Raw genomic sequence first — 21308 nt, forward strand, 5'->3', positions numbered from 1 at the left:
CGCAAAACAAAGCAATTGGCTTAGAATGTATGCGTGACAAAAATACATTTATAAATTTTATATTACCCATTCTAAAGGATTACAGGATTTTAATGAGTAATAATCAGCAGATTAAGTGAGCGTCAACAACACGAAAGGTTTTTTATGGGCATATTTAGTAGGGATTTTAGTTTATAATCACGAAGATTGCATATAAATATTGTAGAGAGTGGTCTTACCTGTCAGATGACGTTCCGTGTTGGCTTGATTAATGGGGTCATTACCGTGAAAACGATAAAGATGAATGTTATAAGGCTTCTTCAGAAGTTGAGGAACTTCTTCCCAATTGGGGGTCAACCATTGAGCGCATAGGGGGTCGTAAACACGACTTCCGTAATGAACTAGTTGAGTCAGAGGATCGCGGAGACCACCTTGAAAATCCACAGGTAGGGCAAAGTCTGGATTGGAGTCGGAAATCACCTTCCCGAATGGGGTTCTAAATACCTTCTTCACCAACTTTCCTTCCGAATTGAATACGGCTAAAGGTGTTCCGAGATGGTCGCTAGCTACGTAATACTTATTGTTTCCTTGCTGCATGTACATCAGATGGGAATTGGTGTCGTAAATTAGCACAAAAGTGATTCCATTCTTGGGATAGTGTATGTGAGTTACGTGAGCGGGATGCTTGGGATCAGTATAGAAGAACTGAGTTATGTTTCCTCTATGATCTCGACGAGCCGACAGACGTTCCGAAGTGTCGTAATAATAGTGAACTTCGTATTGATGCAGTTCAAAAGCGTGTGTAAGTTGCCCTTTAGCGTTGAAACGAAACTTTTCTTCTCCACGTTGTACTACGAAACCGCGAACATCTGCAACGTATAATTCCACATCACCGTAACCTATTAACCTATCCCCATCGTCGTATCTTAAAGACACCTGCCTCTTCCCTTCCCAAACACTCTTCATGTTACCATTAATGTCGTAAATAAATTTCCAGACGTCATTATTATTCACCTCTTCCAAAAATCCATCTACTGTGTAAGTATAATTAGTAAGAACCGAGCCACCGTCTCTGCCTATTTTAGTTTGAGATTGTTTAATTCTACTCCTGCTATCGTAGGTTAGGGATAGAGAAAATATCTCCTTATTCCATAACGTAACTGCCAAAACAACGATTCTTCCATAAACATCCAAACCTATGGTTTTGGAATAATGTCTCATGTCATCCTGGATGAAGATGCTATTAATTTTCGGTCTATGAACTAGGAACTGTTGCACTTGTTCTAATACAGCAGTTTCTGTGTTGTACCTATATCTTGTTTCCATAGTGGACTTTCCATTCACCTCTACTTCGACTGTGGTTAATTTACTTTCGTACCTGTATCTAAATTTTGCACCATCTAAACCGCTCCTGCTGTTATACCTGAGCTTCTCTTCCTTCAGTAGTGAACCGTGGTATCTATAATCCACTCTGGTATCTAGATCTGGTACACTTTTAGAGACACTCTTCAGCAATGCACTCTGCTCGTAATAATGGTAATCTGTCCTCTCTTCGCCACAGAACACGGTCTGCAAACGGCTGTCGTCGTTATAGTGATACACAACCCTCCCTCTGTTCTTCGGATACAATTTTGCCAAAATTTGGCCTTGATCGTTGTATTGTAAGACGTAAGGATGTTTAACTCCCGGAGATAGGTACAGAAGTTTATAGAATCCTATGGACGTCTGAGTTGCAATTTCGTGTTTATGTCCATTAGGTGTTATGACAGCTTGAAGACTTCCACTGGTGTCATACTGAAGAACATACCTGCTCCCGCTAGGGAGTATAATTTCCGAGGGCTGAAACGGAGAGGGGGACACGTTAAATTTTGTATAAAATTCTAGCCGAAATCTCTAAACGGCACTCACCAGATTGATGGGTCCCTCTTCATACTTGTACATGATTCCCGTTTCGTCAGAATACCTAATTTCCGCCAATCTACCTTGAATGTCGAACAGGTAACGTTCGAAAAGTGCTCCTCTCTCCCACCTGGCCAAACGACCGAATTTATCGTATTCTAACTTGACTCCCGTTACGTTCTGACTCGGTTGCCATTGTATGGGATGATGACCCTGAGGGTCGTAGTGTATGGACACTAAAGGTATCTGGTTCTTATCGTAAACAGTCTCGAAATGTTTGTTGCGATCGAACTCTACCATTATTAGAATCTCCCCGTTTACCTAAAAGTAACTTTTTTGCTTAGAAACACCATTTTTATGAGATACAACAGTTAGAAGTTTGTAACTTACCTTCATTTTCCTTCCTACTTGAGTTATCTGTCGATTTTTTCCTTTTCCTTCTTTCCTTAAGTAGTAACGCCATTCGAATCTTCTCACTGAATCTTCGCTCAGAGTGGCTTTAAGTTTGGCAGGAACCGGATAAATTTCGCCAACTAGTGGACTTAAATCTGCTAAAACTGGGCTAGGAACCGTCTCGATCTCCATGATTGTCGAATCTTGATGAGCAACAATGAGACTTCCATCTGGATATTGTGTGATTCTCTCTTCGGCTTGACCTGCAAATATGTTAAAATTTCAGAATTCACAATAGGAACCACACGATTCATTTCATTATAATAGAAGAAAGATATTTTATTTTGGTTTTTGGATAATTGTAATCGAATTTAGAAGGTAACGAGGAGACGAATAGTCATTCTATTGAACGATTGCGCCGTACTTTTGATCAATTTGCACATTCTTCCAGATAAATACATAAAACTCGAAAGAAAAAGTTGAAAATTTATTATATTTTCTAACAAATTTTGATTCATTCCTCACAAATATGGCAACTGTATTCTGTTATCTTCTTCATAACATCCAGTTTAACATTGATATTCTCGAAATTGAAGGTTTAAAAAATGATATAAACTCGAGAGAAATTAAATCAAGTTTACTAAATTTCTCCGAAAAAGGTTTATTAGTAATGTTATAATGATTGGAAACAAGGAAAAGGGTAAAAAGATTAAAAACAAAGCGACAGATATTACAGAATAGCATTCATTAAGAGGAAATGTTGGAGAAAATCGTGTGTAGAAGGATTTGCTTTAAGAGCTTATAATCGGATTAATGTTAATCACCCACAGCGCGCTGTTTGCTCTCTAATGATTGATGTAGATCAGACCAAGGATTAGGTTTGTTATTATAAAAGCAGATACAATAACTTATAACGACAAAGATTCACCTCGACGTTGTTAGTAATTAGAATTAATTACAGAAATTTCTCTGTTACGTAAGCGAAAAACTCACCTATTTTCGTCGTAACGTCCGATCCTTTAATCAGAAGTGATACAGGGTTGCTGGTATCTCTCGAAGCTGTTATAGATGCTCCTTTGATACTCAGATTGTAACCTAGTCTAATTGTCTGTCCACTGGGCGATACGGCTTCTATCAATCGACCGTATTCGTCGTAACTGTACATGTAAGCTTTTCCAGAGCTGTCGATCTTGCTTCTTAATAATCCCGTACTACCGTGATAGTCAAATATCGTCTTGAAATTGTACGGTGTAGTGAAGCTCTGAAGCATCCTCATCCTCGACATCTCCAGTCGACATTTTCCACCTTGAGTGTTCTCTATAGTGTTTACCTGGTTGCTATAATCGCGAAGGATGTAGATTTTGTTTCCGGCCGCATCGGTGACCGTGCTTAATTTTCCAAAACTGGTGTTGACGTTATAGAAAAATGTGTAGATGACCTTTCCCGTGAGAATATTCTTGGTGGATATGTGTTGGCCGTGTCGATTGAAGATGTATACTTCTTGGGTTTCGGGTGCATAAATCTCGAATTCGTTCGACTCGTTGGGTTGTGGCAGGGAAGCTGTTACGGATCTGATCCGCAGATTTCCCTGATCACATATGTGTAACAGTCCATCGGCTGTTACGGTTATGGAAGAGATGGTGTTTAATTTGGAAGTGGCAGCCAGAAAGTGATCTTCTTCGAAGCATTTGCAATTGATGTCCAAACAGCTACATTTCGATTCGGCTCCAGCGAATTTTGAAATCTTTCCGTCACTACCTATGACTCGAACTCGATTTACCATCTGAGAATCACTTTCTGCTAAGTACAGATCTCCGTTGGGTGCAAAAGCTAAAGCTTGAGGTGATTCTAGATATATTTCCGTGGCTAAATCACTTTTATCACGACTGGGTGCAAGAGAGGGACACTGCAACGGTCTTCCGGCTACGACCTTTAGCCTCTTATCCTGTGTCACTTTCAAAATCATGTGATCGTCCAGGATATGAAGGGAACCATCTAAAGGATTTATAGCCAGTTCGGTTGGCCATCGAAGATTTACCTGAAATTTAGAAATTAGAAATTAAATTTCTAAAAAGTTGTAAATCTTTGATTCAAAAACGACTTTACTTGAGATAGAGTAACGGTTCTTCCACAAGGTATTGGTTTCCAGTGGCTTTTGTGGTAGTAATCGCCTATCAGAGTGTGGATGATTCCGTTCTTGTCCACCATTCTTATGTTAGTTCCATCTGCAATGTATATCTCATTCTGTGGTGAAATGGCTATACCTAAAAACGAAAGTATTTTAATAACAAGACACAAAAGAACTCCTTTACATATAAGCAACATTTGAGAACCTTTGGGATAAGCTAATCTAGCATCTTTAGCTGCTCTTCCATCTCCACATAGCAACTTATCACCTGGAAGACATTTGCCTCCGTTTCCAATGATAGGCACAATATTGTCTTTGATATTAGGAATATCAGAAAGTGCAACTACCTGCAATATTTGGTGCCTTTCTGGATCAGAAATGTATAATTTTCCCGTAGACGGTGCCACTGCCAGGTGATATCGGTATGCGACTTGGGCAGCGCTGAAAATAACAAAAGAATTACACGTCTACGAATTATATGATAAGCGACATACTACCCTGGTACCTACCTGAGTTCTACAACGGTAGTCACTAGACCATCTGGCATTATTCTCCTGATAAGATTGAAGTCCCCCACGTAGATGCTACCATCCGGAGCACTAGTCAAGGCCACGGGTGCCAACAATCTTTGGTGACTAGCCACCCCGTTGCATTGGGCACAATGAAGAGGTCTTTGTTGCCCGTCACCCATTGTTGTGATCAAAACTTTAGGCTTATTTTTTAGATAGATGTTACTTCCGTCGCCTTTTTGTAAAATTCCTATTTGTAAAGTGCAGAGTGTTCAATTAGAAATCATAATTTTGAATTAGTTGTAATTGTATGTATGTTCAAGTTACCTTCGTGAAAGTTGTAACGGTGATGTATGTCTAAATTCCAACCTCCTATTTCTGATATGCTCATATCGTGTCCACTAACTTGCGTTGTCTGCACTTCCCAAATTATTTGAGGACACGTTGCGTATTCATAACCAACGTGGACTAGAATATTAAACATGTCTCGTATCAGTTTACACGAAAAAAATAAAAATTAAACGTAAAGTAAAATAAAACGTAAGTGCAATATTCAAATATCAAGCGTACAATCTTGATTGGTTAAAAATAAGCACGTCTCAACGACTATTGGTTGAGGAATTCAAAATCAAAAAAATGTGTTAATTATTTACGATTTTTGAAATTTCTGTAACCAATTGTCGTTAAGATATTTTGATTATCTCCAATAGCCATTAAGAATATCAAATACCGAACCAATCAACGTTTAGGCTAGATATTCTTAAAATACATCTCAACCGAGAGTTTGCAGGCTCTAGAAGTTCTCAAAAATGACATCTAACAGGTCAAATTGTTCATATTTAAATAACTATTAATAAAAAATTGATATAAAATAAATTTAAAAGCACTGATTTATTTAATTTCTGGCACTTTTTCTAATTTTAACGAGAAGAAAGGGTAGAAAATAACCTGTAGCACTGGCAATTCCGTATACTTTCTGTCTGTAGACGTTCCTACGGTTCCAGGCGTAAGTGAACTTGATACCTGGATCGGCTTCGAATTTTTTTTCGAAAAGTATTCCCTCGATCGATATCCTTAAGTGTACCATCCGCAGTGTGGGAGGAATGACGTCTGGTGTCAGCTGCAGTTGAATGGTGGACAGATAGCCCCCGACTCGGCTGCTGTGGTAAACTAGGTACAATTCTGTACCAGGAATAGCCAGACTTTCTTGTACGACCTGACGGGACAAGATAGAATGTTCGGTCAATCATACAAAATATATATATATATGTATCCAAGTAGCACAAGATTATCGATTGGGTCACGTTATTATTCTCAAAATAGACCAGAAATTCAAAAAAATATATATAAAATCTGTGTTTTTAGAACATGGGAACGAAGGTGGATGAGTTTTATTATAAAAATAACCGGATATTTACTTGTGATTCAGCTAAAATGGAGTTCCTTTCCGGACAACCACCTTGAAATCCGTGCTTCCAGGTGGCAAGAACAACTGGTTTCATGACATCGTAATCGTGTTCCATACAAACTGGTGATTTAAATTCCATCACTTTTTCTTCTTTCAGGTTCATGGTGACTTTATCAATGACGACGATTTCATTCCAAGGCACGACTACCGTTCTCTCGTGTGGTGTGAACGGCTCTCTTTGGAATTGAAGTTTAACTGCACCGCCTCCATTCACCATCAAGTCGAACCTATTTTGGAAGACAGTGGTAATGCATTTGGACTGTTTATGTATGTTTAACGCGTTCTTTCACTGCTTCGTTATTCTACACTCGACTCTCGAGTATCTAAATTTAATAATTTAAATAAATAAAAAAATAAAATAAAACTAAATGATTAGGGAAGGATGCATTATTTAAATACGCTAATTTCAAATTATATATACTTTTATAAAAGTTTAATTTCAAATAAATTAGTTGTTCGTTCATTATTTAAACACAGGAAAAGATAATAAAAAAAATTGTTTACAGAAGCTTTACATAATAGAGTGGAGTGAAAGCTTACATAATAGAACAAGAGACAATTTACCATCCAGTTTCTCTGGTGACAGTAAAACCAAACAAGGGATCGCTAGCAACACCAACTCTGATGCCCATCAGTCCACTGCCCGAAGGACTTCCCACTTCACCACGGATCACAGAGGCACGACTAGTAGAAGAAAATAATGTCAATATTACGTTATACGTACAAAGATCAACAAACACATACAGAAAGTGAACCACCACCTCGGGGCTTAACCCCTACAGTAATGTCTGAAAACAAGAAATATAACCTTAGAAAACTTCCTAATTTCTTTTTATGTTTCGATTTTATATTCGAAGAATGTATATTTTATAGTTTTATGAATAAAAAACACGCACCTATATACATACACACACGTCTATACAAATATACAGTACCTACCTAGAGTTAAAACGACTCCAAAACAGACTGAGCAGCAAAAAAGAAAAGACGGAATAATTATTTTTATACAGTTTTTTTCATTTTAAAAATGAAGCAGGCGGGGTGTTTTGTGAGGTGGAATTGTGTCTAAGAAAAAACACGTGTGTTACATAAATCTATAAGCTACCCACCTGTCGTTAAAAGCATTCTTGTGGGCATAACTCTGTACGGAATCTTCTTCGATCAGAAACTGCATTCTTTGAAAGAACGAAGCTGTCACGGCGGGGGGTTGTTTTCTCAAAAGAATGTCGAGAGGGTCTGTGGCAGAGAAACACAGTGGGTTGTTTTCGCAGGCTTTGTCGTTGCAGCATTCACTATCGGCACAATCGACTAAACCATCTGAAATGTGTTAATTGCATTAACATATCGTTAAAAATAAACACGCAGATTGGTAATTGAATTGCACATTTAACGAAATTTCGTAATTAAGTGTTTCGTTAATACTAAAATCTACAAAACATTAAAACTTTTGGGATTAAAAGTGCAAGTTGGCATTTTTTCTTCTCTATTTTGTCTCAAGTTTCTGTGATTAAATCTCGATTCAAACAGATTATTCTTAAGTAGAAGAATCGAAATTAAAAGAGAATTATAAAAGACTCATCGATTTTTCTATCAGAGACGATGTTTTCCTTTCGTATCCTTCGACAGCTGTTGCCCATAATTGCAATTAGCATAAGAGATAGCAAAGAATATACAAAAAGGCGACACAGGTAACAACACTATATACATTCCCTGGAGCAATAATATTTGCATTTTTATCAGCTGTGACTTCATAACTGGCGATAACGTTATGACCCGGTAAGTGGAAAGTCATGTAGACTGTAAATAATTAACTGCTAGTAATATATGGCAGTGCAAATGATTATAAAAAGCTGATGGGGAATTAACATTCAGTCCCACTCACCGTTATCATTGTCCAGCATGTCATCACATACTCTCTCTAGAGGTATGCCACAGTCTATGCCGTCCCAGTCCACTTCGCATTGACATTGCCACTCTTCTTCTAGTAGAATGCAGTCGCCATGGTTATTGCAGTTACGTACGCAACCCTCTGATAAACAAACGTTTGTGAGAGAACATTTTTAAATGTCAGTTATGTACGATGAATCGTAAGTAAATATCTCAAAACTGGCACCCCTAATTTAAGAGTATTTGTGAAAATAGTAGATCCATTGAGGTATTCGTACGATATAATCGTACATTCTTTTTAAAATGTGATTTAACAATGATTGGCCGGAAAAGATGAAATGGATTGAAATAGGTGCAACTTCAACCAATTGTTGTTGGATAATCATGTCCTTGTCAATCATTGTTAAAATCTGTTGCATCGATATCTTACGTTTATCGCAGGGGACTATTTATACTTCTTTTTTCAATTCTCATGCAAGATTACCATATTTACTTACGATTCCCCTCCTATATCAAAATAACTACTTACCTATAGTACAGTGTCGACCGTTCCAACCTTGAATACACAAACAACTACCATTTCTGCACTGACCATGTTCCAGACATCTCGGGTCGCACAGCCTTTCGTCGCATTTAGCACCTTCCCAACCATCTATACAAACGCATTCTCCACCCTGGCATCTACCGTGAGGACCGCAATCCAAGTCGCACTTTTCTGTAAAGTAGCCTTGTTTAGAAGCTAAATATATATATAAATACATTTAAAACGAAAATACTACCTTGAGAGCAATCTAGACCGGTCCACCTTTCGTCACAGATGCATCTTTGTAACTCTAAATCGAACTGACCGTGTCCACTACAATCCGGTAGACATCTGAGAGCATCGCTATCTGGTTCACTACAGTCTGCACCCTTCCATCCTTTCCTACATACACACATGCTTCGCACACATGTTCCGTGTCCAGAACACTCGGGATCCAAACAGTCCACTTGAAATTAAACAAGGTACAAATCATTCTTCATCCCTCTTACAGGAACCATTTTAAATAATCATTACTAACGAATAGATTTTTTAAATCGGGGACGTGGGCAACTTTACTTCCTCTGGGATTTATACCCCGCGTAATATAATTACATCTTCATTCTTTCAACGCCATATTCGTTTACTTAACTTTCAAAGCAAAGACTTTGCTATTAATCAAATTATAATTAAATTTTCGAGAAAGTGAATGCGTTAGAACTCGAGTGATCTGCTCTCCGTAACGAAGTTAAGTATATGTTTTCCACTTGAATATAAAAATTTCCAACCGGCTTCTTGACAAGATACATAAACTTAAAGGTCTGTAGGGACGATAACAGAATATTTTCCATATTTAAGTAAGAGATTTTGTTACCTTCTTCGCAGTGAACTCCTTTATATCCGGGAAAGCATCTACAGACACCTTCTAAGCAATCACCATGCCCACTACAGTCAGGAATTTCGCATTCGTCCTCCCTCAATTGGCAGTCTTTGCCTTTCCATCCAGGACTGCAGATGCATTCACCTGCTAAATATTGCCCTCTTCCGTTACACAGGATAGGACACACTCCTGTACAAAAATTTGGTAAAATCATTTATCGATTTTTCTGCAATTATTAATTAATAAAATCATTTTTCTGTAAGAAGAATTGCTTAAAAATTATCGGGAATTCATTAGCATCAACAATTAACTGATATTAATACCTAATTTATTGATATCTCATTTTGATAATAAAGATTTTTGGCTTTTAAAAGTTTCAACAATTTATATTTTTCAAGGATGGACGATTCTGTTTAAGATATTCTTCAACAGAGCGTAAAATCGATAGATGGAACTTAACGCATCATCGACAGCTCGGTGTTTTAGATGTTTTAATGTCCTCTACTTAAGTGTGTTCGTCAATGTAAACAAAATGCTTTCGAATTATTTACACTACAGTTAAATAATTGCCATTAAGTACTCACTATAGGCACAAGAATCCCCAGCAAAATCGGGATTACATACGCAACTCCCCATCACACAAGTTCCGTGACCGTGACAATCGTAAGGACAAGGCAAACTGGATTCGTCTGTAAGAAAAACATAATGAATAATTTGCTTAAAATCGCCACGTGAGCTAAATAATTTCTTACCTGTCAGGTGAGGAGTAAGTGAGATTTCGTGCTGTTGATCACCATCGTTGTATACCGATATATACCATAACCCTCGATCCAAAAATTGTATAAACTGTACACTATAAACATCCTGTAACAGAAGGGTGCTATGTAGAGATTACCGCTTAAGAGAGGCTCATTACAGAAGGTTAAGCATACCTTTTCAGATCTCTTAGAGCTCCTATCCCTGGAATTTAGGATTTCTGTGAAGTCGTAACGCGTATGAGTAGGTACACCGTTCCTTTTTCCGTACACCCCAACGCTGGCCCCGTGTGGCATAGTATAGTTAAATTTGACTAAAGACGGGTCACGTTGATGAAACTGGATGTTCCAATGGCCATAAGATGGAATCTTCTGACTGTGCCTTCTTCCAAGTTGAACTTCGGAGAAGGATTCGCTTTTGGGTGGAAACGTCTTAGAAGGTAGCGAGGATGGATCTAAAAAAGAGCATCTTATCTAAAGATAAATGCCATAATAAAAACAATTCTTCCATTTTTTAAATTACTATCGAGATGTAGTATAAACTTAACTGTGATTAATATTTATTTAGTGAGAGAAGGAGCCATTAAGCGAGATAAATCATCAATGTCAAGAGTGAATTTCTCAAAAAGCGCTTATCGACGCTGTTTATCATCGATAGAGTGTTATAACTTATTATTACATCTATTAAATTTCTCATAGAAGAAGCCATTCTAGTTCATAAAGGAGGAGAGTAAAAAAGGGTGTTCGTTCTCGAGTTAGGAAGTCGCAATTATTATTTTTTTCTGAATAATTTGACAGAAAGTTTCGCCACGAAGAATGCCAAAAATTGGCATCTTTCTTCAATTTTTTAAAGAGGAGAGGGTGAAAGAACAGCACGCGACATTAACTAATCGGTAGTGTTTAAGAAAATATTCGAAAAGATTCATTTGTGGGGCCGTACAGTGGCTTCCATTAAATTTCGTTTGTATATTTTGTTACGGGATGCACTTAAGAAATCCCCTCCTTTCTTTCATCAATTATAAAACTGGAGATGCTACATTGTTCCGAGCTTTTGTTTTAATGTCCTCATTACGTGTACGTTAATGGAAGAAGTTGAGGGAGGGACGTACGAGGGGAAAAATGGCAACGAAAAGGATGTAAGTCAGTGCAGATGGCTACAAGTACTCGCGAAATTAGAGACTGTTGTCTTCCACTTGGTACCTCCACCAAAAGAATATATTGCAAAGAATATTGTTAATTGCACTCAAGGCTCGCATATTATTATATATTTTTTTTCTAGTTACGAAACGATCGTTTCCTTAAGAAGTACAGGTGTATGTTCTCGCACCCAATCTATCTGTTTTAAAACACGAATAATGAAGTTGATAACACTTTTACCTTAAAAGAAGAGCCTTGCTGGTGTACTTTGTATCAACAAACAGAAGTTGAGTCATTTTTTTTTTACACTTTAAAATTCACTCTTGCTGTTTCTTACATCTCAAACTAGAGAAATAATCGCGAAAATCTGTGTTTAAACTCAAAATGGAGGACTTACTTTTAACTTCCGTTCCACCTACGGCTAATTCTATGTCGTCGACCACGACAGGACAGGGATGTTTGCTAGCATACCGCCAACTAGGGAATGCTACAGCTATAGAAAAATGGTTCACGATGGAGATTATACATAAAAACAAAATAATTGAATCAGTTTTTACAATTATAGTTACATTAAAAAAAAAAAAAATGAGTCAGAATACAATAAAATTCCTTAAAATATAGGCGGCAGTCTACCTTACTGGCAAGAAATATCACTTAATATAAAAACGTAACGCTTATTGGCTGGAGAATTTAAAAATGAAAATGAGACACGCCCATTTCTGTTTTCGTAACCAATGAAAGCCGACAATCAAACGTCAATAAGATGTTTAAATTTTATCCTACGATTAATGCGGAGGACTGCCTATGTTTTCACGAATTTTTAAAAGCAATTGATTTATATAATTTAACTTTAAGTAATAATAGCATTTAAACTATTACCTCTTAAAATATAATTTTTTCAACTTTGAATCGGGTAACCTACCTACAAAATAGGCAAGAGCCGTTAAAAGAGCGAGTGATACAAAGATGAAAGCTATCGCCGCGCATTTCCAGCTGCAACGAGAGGATATCGTCTTTCGGAATTGAAAACGGGAGTGAGCAAAATGATTGGATACAGGACGACGAACATTGTTACGGACGGGTACTACAGGCACGGGGGCTGTCGGAGTGTAACTCAGGTGACATCTAGAATTAAAAAAAAATACATATTATATATAAGAAACCCGTATACAAATCCTCATCTTTTTTCACTAATCACAATTTTGAGAAAATGTATTCCGATAGATTTTTAGGTTTTACAGGAGGTTTATAGATAAGAAAATTATTTTCATTTTTTTTTAAATGGAGATTTATCATTGTAAACGTCTTAATTGTTTTATATTATATAAATAGAATCATATTTATAATGTATTTTAGTGAACGTTTAGGTCAGGTCTCCCAATTCTTACACCTACTCGATGAATATAATGTGACGCAAAATTACACGGGGGTTCGCGATCTATCAGTTGAGTGCATTATTCTGTTTGGAGCTCATTTTATTAAAAGTACCATTATAAGAAATTAATCCGTTTTTTTTAATGTTAATATTTACTGATTTTCTTCCACTTATGTAAACTTCATACTAAATTATGAGATGAGATTCTTTCTGCATCACCATAACATAAACGGTGTTAGTTTGGTAAACATAATTTACTAAAAAATTTTTTAAAACTCAATTTCCAGATAAAATTATTTATTTTAGCTTCTTCTCGGAATTGTTACCATGTTTAAGTATACATAAATATTATAAAATGCAGATAAAATCATATTTTTAAAGTAGCGGTATGATGTGGAAATTGTTTTTCTCTTGCCATCCTAACGATTAAAACGTTAAACAAACGAATTTTATGTTAATAAGTATTAATTAAATTTGATAAAAATCGAGAATTTTCTCTTCTTCTGCACCAATAATCAACAACATTACGATTGTGTTGACTGTAGCAGAATATTCGAAGGAGTAAGTAAAACTATCGAATGGCTCAGTCACCGTTTAAGATCGTATTATGGATAGGATGAGACATAAAGTAGCATTAGAGACTTTTGTAGAGTCGTTGTCGACCGACTTAACGACCAATATTAACCTACAGGCTGCGAGAAGATAAGAAGTTTTACATTTCCTTTTTATTAGTTTGGCGAATACGAAAACCGCCTCGTCCCCCTCGATGGCAGCTTCCAGTAAGACTTAGAGATATTGCAGGAAAGTACGATTGCGAAGTTTCAACAAATTAAGAGCTAAGACGGATTATCTTGTAGAATACCGGACTTAAATCACTTAAGTGTTTATAGGACCACTATTCTCACTCTAGTTAACTTCCCTGCTCGATAATGAAGAAGGATCTTGATTTGGGAAGAAGGTTAAATTAAAGAATGGAGGTTTTATTCCCAAGTTGTTCATTTATTGGATTTTGTTTAAAGTGCAGCCGGTTTTTCGATACGACGAAAAAAACAGCATCTCTAGTGGACGTCACAAAGTAAAATTGATGCGAAGGATGATCTTTTATCATTAATCTTTGGTTTTTCATTAAGTAACATTTAAAAAAATAACTTAACTAATTTTTATTCAAGTTAATTGAGCTACTTTTTTCTATGGTCATTCGAAGGATTTCTCTTACCTGTCTGGATTATTTTTATCATCTTGGAGGGAACGATGATGGGGTATATCACTTTTTTGTTGAGAAGGTCCCAAACATTTTGGCAAATCTTAAAAGATAAAAAAGATATATATATTAAGATTTAGACGAATTTTTTCATCTACTTTAAGACTTTCGTCTTTCATCCGTATTAAGGAAAGACGGAGTAATCTATAAATTCCTACATTTTGGAATTTATTCTTGATACGAGTATGAATATTGATCGTGAGGGAGAGCAAATCCTTCTAGAATTACTACCCGTACGATTTTCTCGTAATCAATCAATAGCCGGGGCCTTTTTCACGTGACCGTCTTACTAAATATGACAAAGTCCAATAGTAGTTGGGACTTACCACCTGGAATGAACAATGAACCCGAAGGAGTTCTGGCAAGACACGACGGTTCAAAATCTTGATCGATGTCTTGTCCTTGACTGTTGGTACTTCCTCCGATGGGATTGTTCGGTGGGCCACCCCTATTGCCCGTCCGTCCCATGGTGCGAGGAGGTAAAACGGGTGGAGTCACAGCTGAGCCGTCCAGTAAACCTGAAAATTTACGAAAATAAATACTTAGAAAAGAATAAAATTTACTATTTTATACCAAGAAAACACTTTTAAAATCGATAAAATAATATCAAAATTAAAGAAATTGAGTAAAAAAATTACTTTTAAATACAGCAGAATACGTAAGATATAATTTTATAAAAATAATTTCAAAATATTAACATCTTAACGACGATTGGTTAAAAAAAATGAAAAATTAAAGTAGGCGTTACCCGCACGTTAATTTAACCAATCAATCTTAATTAAAATTTTAAAATATATTATCTTTCGTGTAAAAGCGAGAACCTCCTATATTTATAAAATTAAATAAAAATTTATTAATTTAATTTAACTTTACCACTTTTATCGGCTCGAATGCTTAATTTATTTAGCGTGTAGACAATAATCGGTAGCTAATTATTTTATTTAATTTAGAAACTAAATAACAGCTAAAATATAAAAGAAAATTTTAATAATATTAGGAAAATAGAGAAGAATCTTTATAAAGACAAAAGAAGAAAATAATTAAAGAATGATTTAAAATCTAAAACTTCGTTTTTATCAGATAATTGGGAGAGTATTCTATTCTGAAAAGAAAGATTAGTCGAATTGTAGCATTAGTCACACGCCAATTTCTCTATCGATAAAGAAATTTTGAAGTAATTTATATGTAACGATTCTAACTAATGACTGCAGTTATTAGATTTGACACCTTGGAAAATTTAATTTCGATGTATTATATACATATATTTCTTTTTGTGTTCAAAAGATATTAAACGATCACACACACACATATATATAAAGCCATAATTTACTTTGGTTCTTAATATGGTTCTGGCTGTTGCACAACCATTTGGTATCACGTTTTCGATTTATCTTATTCAGTTGATGGAAAGGAGAATTCAAAAAGCAAAATACCCTTCATATATATATGAAATTTCTTGCTAAATCTAGATTAATATATCTTTAATAGTTTATATATGTTATCGGTTATATAAGGAGAAAGAAAAGTTAAAGAAAGATCACGTCAACACTTTTCTGTAAGGAATTTTGGATTTAGATATTTTAAGATTGGTATAAAAATGGTTGGAAATTATCCAGAAAGAGTTAACGTTTATGAAAAGTGTCGTTATTATAATATAAAAACGTGGAAAATGGAGTTATGGAATGTTATAATTTTAGTTTGCGAGTTGGATTCTAACATTAGATTCTGTTGTAACAAGACTGAATGGTTGTTAATGAAATTATTTCATTACTCTTCATATCATTTGACGGCAGGAATCCAATCTTAACATGTAACCGAATGGTCCAATCATTAGAAACGAGTAATGCATACGTTAACCAGCAACTATACCAGTTTTAATAATCAAATGCGGATTAGTGCCTACAAATCCGGTTAATCTGTGCTGTCCAAAGCAACGTAGACCTCAACCTGTCAAACAATAGAATATATGAGTTTGTAATATCCCACTGGGTATTTTAATTTAGCATTGCAATATATGGTAATATGATTATGATCATAATGGAAGACTTGCAGAGCAGAAGTTAATCTCTTCCAGTTAATGTACAATTATTTATATTAGTTATAAAGCTGAGTCGTACCTGCTTACCTCTTTGTTTACAACCCCTTCTAAACAAAGAAACGAGTCGGCACAATCGTTTTTTATTGGCGTTTCTGATAGTGTTTAAATGAAAAAATCTTCAGATGGGATGCTACTCCTTCGGCGAGTGATGCGGAAGATGCGATATTCTCCATAGGAAACAATATACGCCATTTAAATCATGTTTTTTAGAATCGAGTCGAGGGTGGACTTCGAAAGCGGAACGACCTTTTTTTTACATTATGAATGTCATTTGGTGTCCGGGAAGAGTTCCAAACCGAGAACTAATTAAGGGAGAATCTGGCTTGGTTCCTGATTTTGTCATCTTTTCTTTAGCTTCTACTACAGTACTAGTGAAGTAAGTTATATTTAGTATTAGAGAATCTCGAAACGGAAAGGGGTAAAAAGCGTTGAGAGGGTGGACTATGCTTATGAAATTTTGATTCTAAATTTAGCTCGCGCTATTTTCAAGTGTCTGCTGGACCTAAATGAATAAGAAAGAAAGAGAAATTCTCTTTTAACCTGTACGATTTTACTACTTTTAAATTTTCATACATATTACGTTTTATTAAAGTTTTATTACACTTTTTGGGAAAAAAAGAAAGTTTTTGGATGTATTTAAAGTTTACACGTCTGTCAAAATTGGGGTGGACAACCTCTGAAGATTTTTATAGATTTTTTTTTTTTTAAAGGCTTCTCTCCCTTTCAAACTTCCTGAATGAAAATGCTTCTTAACAAATAAAGGAAGATAAATGTTTTCGTGATTATTGTTCGGATAGAATCATAGAAAGGTATCCTAAGAAATCAATTTAAGCGGAAGATCAAAATTAATTTCACTAATTATATTGTAATTCCTAGAATTAATTGACTCTTCAAACTCACAAGTGGTTAGAAACAAGATTATATAATTCATAATAATTTAACATCTCCATAAAAAGTATGTGTTTGTAAATATTTAAGTAAAAATCTCTATTAAAATATAATTAAATTAATTTTAATTAAAGATATCATAAAGGAAAGATAAATTTTATACAGTTTCTATGGCAAACAATCTTTAGAGGCTTCAGTTTAATTGATACAAAATTGTATTTAATCATCAAATAAAACATCAAACAAACTAAAATTTATCAATTAATTAGCATAATTTTAGTTTTGAAAGTTATAAAAGAACTTAAAGATGTCAAAAACAAAAGAAATTTTCCTGTAAAAATGTCGAAATATCGAGAAAAATTGTAACCCTTTAAATTGACCTTTAACCTTTTCAAACTATAAAAATATAAACCGAATTATAAAATGTTATATTTAATTTAATTTATGTTTAAAATATAGTTAACATCTATTAAAATAGCTAGCATTTTTATACTAAAAGCCTCTAACGGCTCCATTCCATCCTCCAAAACCTCTGACATTCTTCCACGTATTATCCATATAATTTCGACACTCCGATTTACTACTAATCCATGGAGAGACGGAGTGACCACATAGAAACTATAAGAAAGTGCGAGAAGTCCCCAAGGAAGGGTTATAGTTGCATTGTTAATCTCATCTTACCACCAGAACGAAAATTCATTCTTGCGTTAAATAGAAATGATTTTTCCATAAAATCCGCTTATTCGACATTCTCATAAAGTCACGAAAATAAATCCCCCGCGATCGATTTTGATAAATTTGATTGTCTTTTAAGTGCAAAGTGGAAACGAAAAGCATTAAGCTAGTAATTATCTAAACATTACTAAATAATGCCACTAGTTAGATTTTATTCTCAGATAGCATCCGTCGATAAGAAAGTATCGAACTTGTAATTATGCGCGGGTCCTTCTTAATACTCTATCATTTTCAAAATGCCCTTTCGACTTTCTGGTGGGAAATCTTCAGATTTCTCTATGTAATGCGAGCGTGATCGAGAAAGGAAGGCCGAAGTTTTGAGTGGAAATTAAATTTCGTACGTCGAAAAACGGGAAATTTTTAAGTTTAACCCAGAAATCTTTGAGCTGAGAGAGAGTATTGTGGATTGAAATGGGAAATCTGTGAGATGAAAGAGTGTGCTGTGAGTTGAAATGGGAAATGTGTGAGCTGAGAGAGAGGAAGTCTTGTGGATTGATGTGGGATCTGTGAGATGAAAGAGGGTGCTGTGAGTACAAGTAGGAAGTATGTGAGATGAAAGAGAGTGCTGTGAGTTGAAATGGGAAATCTGTGAGCTGAGAGAGAGAGAGTCTTGTGGATTGAAAGTGGATCTGTGAAATGAAAGAGGGTGCTGTGAGTTGAAATGGGAAATGTGTGAGCTGAGAGAGAGAGTCTTGTGGATTGAAGTGGGATCTGTGAGATGAAAGAGGGTGCTGTGAGTTAAAATGGGAAATATGTGAGATGAAAAAGGGTGCTGTGTGTTTAAATGAGAAATGTGAGCTGAGAGAGAGAGAGAGAGAGAATCTTGTGGATTGAAGTGGTATCTGTGAGAGGAAAGAGGGTACTGTGAGTTGAAATGGGAGCCGAAGAGAAGATCATGAGTTGAAACAGGAAATTCGTGAGCAAAAATGGGTAATTTGTGATCTAAGAGATTTTTGTGAGTTTATTAAATAACAAAATTGTAAACTTAAATGAATATTTATAAATAAAGCCAAAAAATATGCGAGTAAAAATGAAAATTTCGCAAGTCAAAATAGGAATTTCGTAAATCTGAAAAGAAAATTTACGAGTTAAGGAAATTTCAAAACTAAACAAAGATGCGTGAGTTGAAACGAAAAAATTTATAAATGAATACAAAAATTTTGTAATTTCGTCGATGTAAAAATTTGTGAATCAGAAAGAAGAATTTGTTATTTGAAATACAAATTTTGTGAAGTAAAATAGGATAAAATTCACGAATCAAAATAGAAAATGCTCGAGTTTGAGAATCAAATATTCAATTAAAACGAGAAAATCTTCATATAAATTTTAAGAACAAGGAAGAGGAGAAAAAAGCCGGAATAAATTAATGAATTTTATCAAAAATATTCAAGTGGTAAACCATTAAAAACCTCGCAGAAAATTGCCAATATCAAAAAAGATTAGCAGCATCCTGACATTTATTAAGAATAAAATTTTTAGTGAAATTTAAATAAAGAAAATCCATTGACTTCCTAATGTAATTACCTATATACAAGAGCATAAACAATGTATAAATTGATTTAATCATTTTATTATTATTTTTATTTAATTTTTTCTTCTAAAGAAACCCGAAGATTATTGGAAAATGTTGATGTAAGAGGATAGACTTAATCAATTTGTGAATGGCCAAAATGGTTGATCATTGTAAAAAAACTATCGATAAAAGGTAGCAACTTTTGAGAATTCTTGATTGTTTTTCTATATTTAAACGTGTTTTAATATTAAAATTGCCGATATTTTACGTTTTTTTAGAATCAAAACGTATTTTTTTGTCTTAAAGAACGGATCAAATTTTCAAGATGCGTAATTTTCTTAACGTGATTGATTGCTAGAAAAATTCATTTTTTAAAATAAATTACTTATTAAAATAATCGTTTAAATAACTCCATAATTTCGTGAAATAAAATTAATTATTTCTTAGTAAAAATTCCTGAAAATTTATATATATTTTAGAAGAGTTTCTCAGATCATCCTTCGAATATATTTTATAAATGTTTTTGGAGAAGGAAAAAAAAACAGATTTAATCTTAACAGAATCGAAAAATGTTCAGTTAGAGAGATTTTTAGATAAGTTAACCAAAAAATTCATAAAAATTTTCCAAGAAAACCACCAAAATTTAACGTCTTTTCGCGTGGGGAAAATCGAATGACATTGCTTAAATTTGCCGACTTTACATGTAAAAAAAATCACCAAAAAACACATGCGCACGAGCCTACACACACACACATACACACACAAACACACAAGTCGACGGACTAATGCGAAATTAATAATTTCTCTTAAGCTTAATGAAAGTTTTAGAAAGAAGAAATACTTTCTATAAACGGTCTCGGGTAATTTCAGGCAATGGTTAATCCTCTGTAAGTTTAAAATAAAAAGCATCACATTAGAGTTTGTTGAGAAGAAATTGTGCAGAATGATTAAAAACTTTACTGACAATGAAGAGGTCTTTAACACACTGCCAATTTTTTTTGTTTATTTTGCAAAAAGAAGGTAACTCGAGATGATGTTCCACTTGGAAGAAAAGAAGACGATCAAAGTACAATAAGTAAATGAAGCGTAGAAGGAAAATTTCAGTCAAATTACATCCAATACATATTGATGAAAATGTATTTCCCCCCTCTTTTTAAATGCTTCTTTACTCAACTGATTGAATTTTTTACAGGGGAAAAAAGCTCAGGAATTTTTTATTTTATTTTATTAGAAAATCGACTTAATAAATTTAGCATCTAAGAAATTGCTTTCAAATCCCTCCTTTTTTTTTACTCTTTCTCTTACTGATTACTTTAAGCTCGAATTGTTTTAAGCACTATACAGGATATTGTAAATTAATTAATGTGCCACTCTTAAGGGTCGATGATTATCTTCTTTAGAAAAAGCTTCTACGGAAGTGCGAACTGTTGGAGAGAAACCGGTCGTTAGATCAAAGGATATAATTATAGTTTTAGGGGGTGAGACGGGTCGGAATTGTGACTAGAGATCTGGACTCCACCCTTCTTCACGCTAACCCAACTATCTAATCGTGATCGCATCTTTGCAGCTGGAACAAACGAGCTCGATACTAATGCGAAAGGTTAACTGTCATACTGTCACCTCGCATCTAACACAAGCGATGCACTCCCATCACCTGTCTTTCTACTTGTCGACCGGATCACTTGATGGATATCAAAAGAAAGACTGATTAAAATCCAACCCCCCCTGCCGTTTTCTACATTTACATAATTATAGTACGATAGAATAATACATTCTATACACCTTTATTATCAATTTTTCGCATTAATTTCGCTTAAATATTGCAATTTTTTGAAGCGGCGATGAAGGATTTATAGATTGAAACGGGTGTTTTCGATTTTCTG

General features: G+C 34.8%; 1 protein-coding gene across 7 annotated transcripts in view; it reads right to left on the reverse strand.

Moving 5' to 3' along the window:
- The window catches only part of LOC136969831 (teneurin-m-like), a 148263-nt gene that overhangs the window by 2000 nt on the left and 124955 nt on the right, over positions 1-21308 (reverse strand). For 6 of the 7 annotated variants that reach the window (XM_067264136.1, XM_067264106.1, XM_067264118.1 and 3 more), the window contains 24 exons: positions 14518-14709; positions 14147-14234; positions 12478-12680; positions 11953-12048; positions 10596-10873; positions 10416-10527; positions 10248-10352; positions 9658-9852; positions 9043-9252; positions 8793-8978; positions 8259-8405; positions 7486-7693; positions 7316-7342; positions 6941-7060; positions 6327-6603; positions 5857-6124; positions 5236-5376; positions 4909-5158; positions 4605-4840; positions 4378-4535; positions 3265-4309; positions 2269-2534; positions 1888-2199; positions 219-1818 (listed from right to left, as the gene is read on the reverse strand). In XM_067264136.1, coding sequence (XP_067120237.1) covers positions 219-1818; positions 1888-2199; positions 2269-2534; positions 3265-4309; positions 4378-4535; positions 4605-4840; positions 4909-5158; positions 5236-5376; positions 5857-6124; positions 6327-6603; positions 6941-7060; positions 7316-7342; positions 7486-7693; positions 8259-8405; positions 8793-8978; positions 9043-9252; positions 9658-9852; positions 10248-10352; positions 10416-10527; positions 10596-10873; positions 11953-12048; positions 12478-12680; positions 14147-14234; positions 14518-14709 — 6720 coding nt within the window. The remainder of the gene's footprint in view (positions 1-218; positions 1819-1887; positions 2200-2268; positions 2535-3264; positions 4310-4377; positions 4536-4604; positions 4841-4908; positions 5159-5235; positions 5377-5856; positions 6125-6326; positions 6604-6940; positions 7061-7315; positions 7343-7485; positions 7694-8258; positions 8406-8792; positions 8979-9042; positions 9253-9657; positions 9853-10247; positions 10353-10415; positions 10528-10595; positions 10874-11952; positions 12049-12477; positions 12681-14146; positions 14235-14517; positions 14710-21308) is intronic. The other variant, XM_067264128.1, reaches the window with a different exon arrangement.

This window comes from Centruroides vittatus, unplaced genomic scaffold, assembly GCF_030686945.1.
Source record: "Centruroides vittatus isolate TY-2023 unplaced genomic scaffold, ASM3068694v2 contig_1042, whole genome shotgun sequence".
Taxonomy (NCBI): domain Eukaryota; kingdom Metazoa; phylum Arthropoda; class Arachnida; order Scorpiones; family Buthidae; genus Centruroides; species Centruroides vittatus.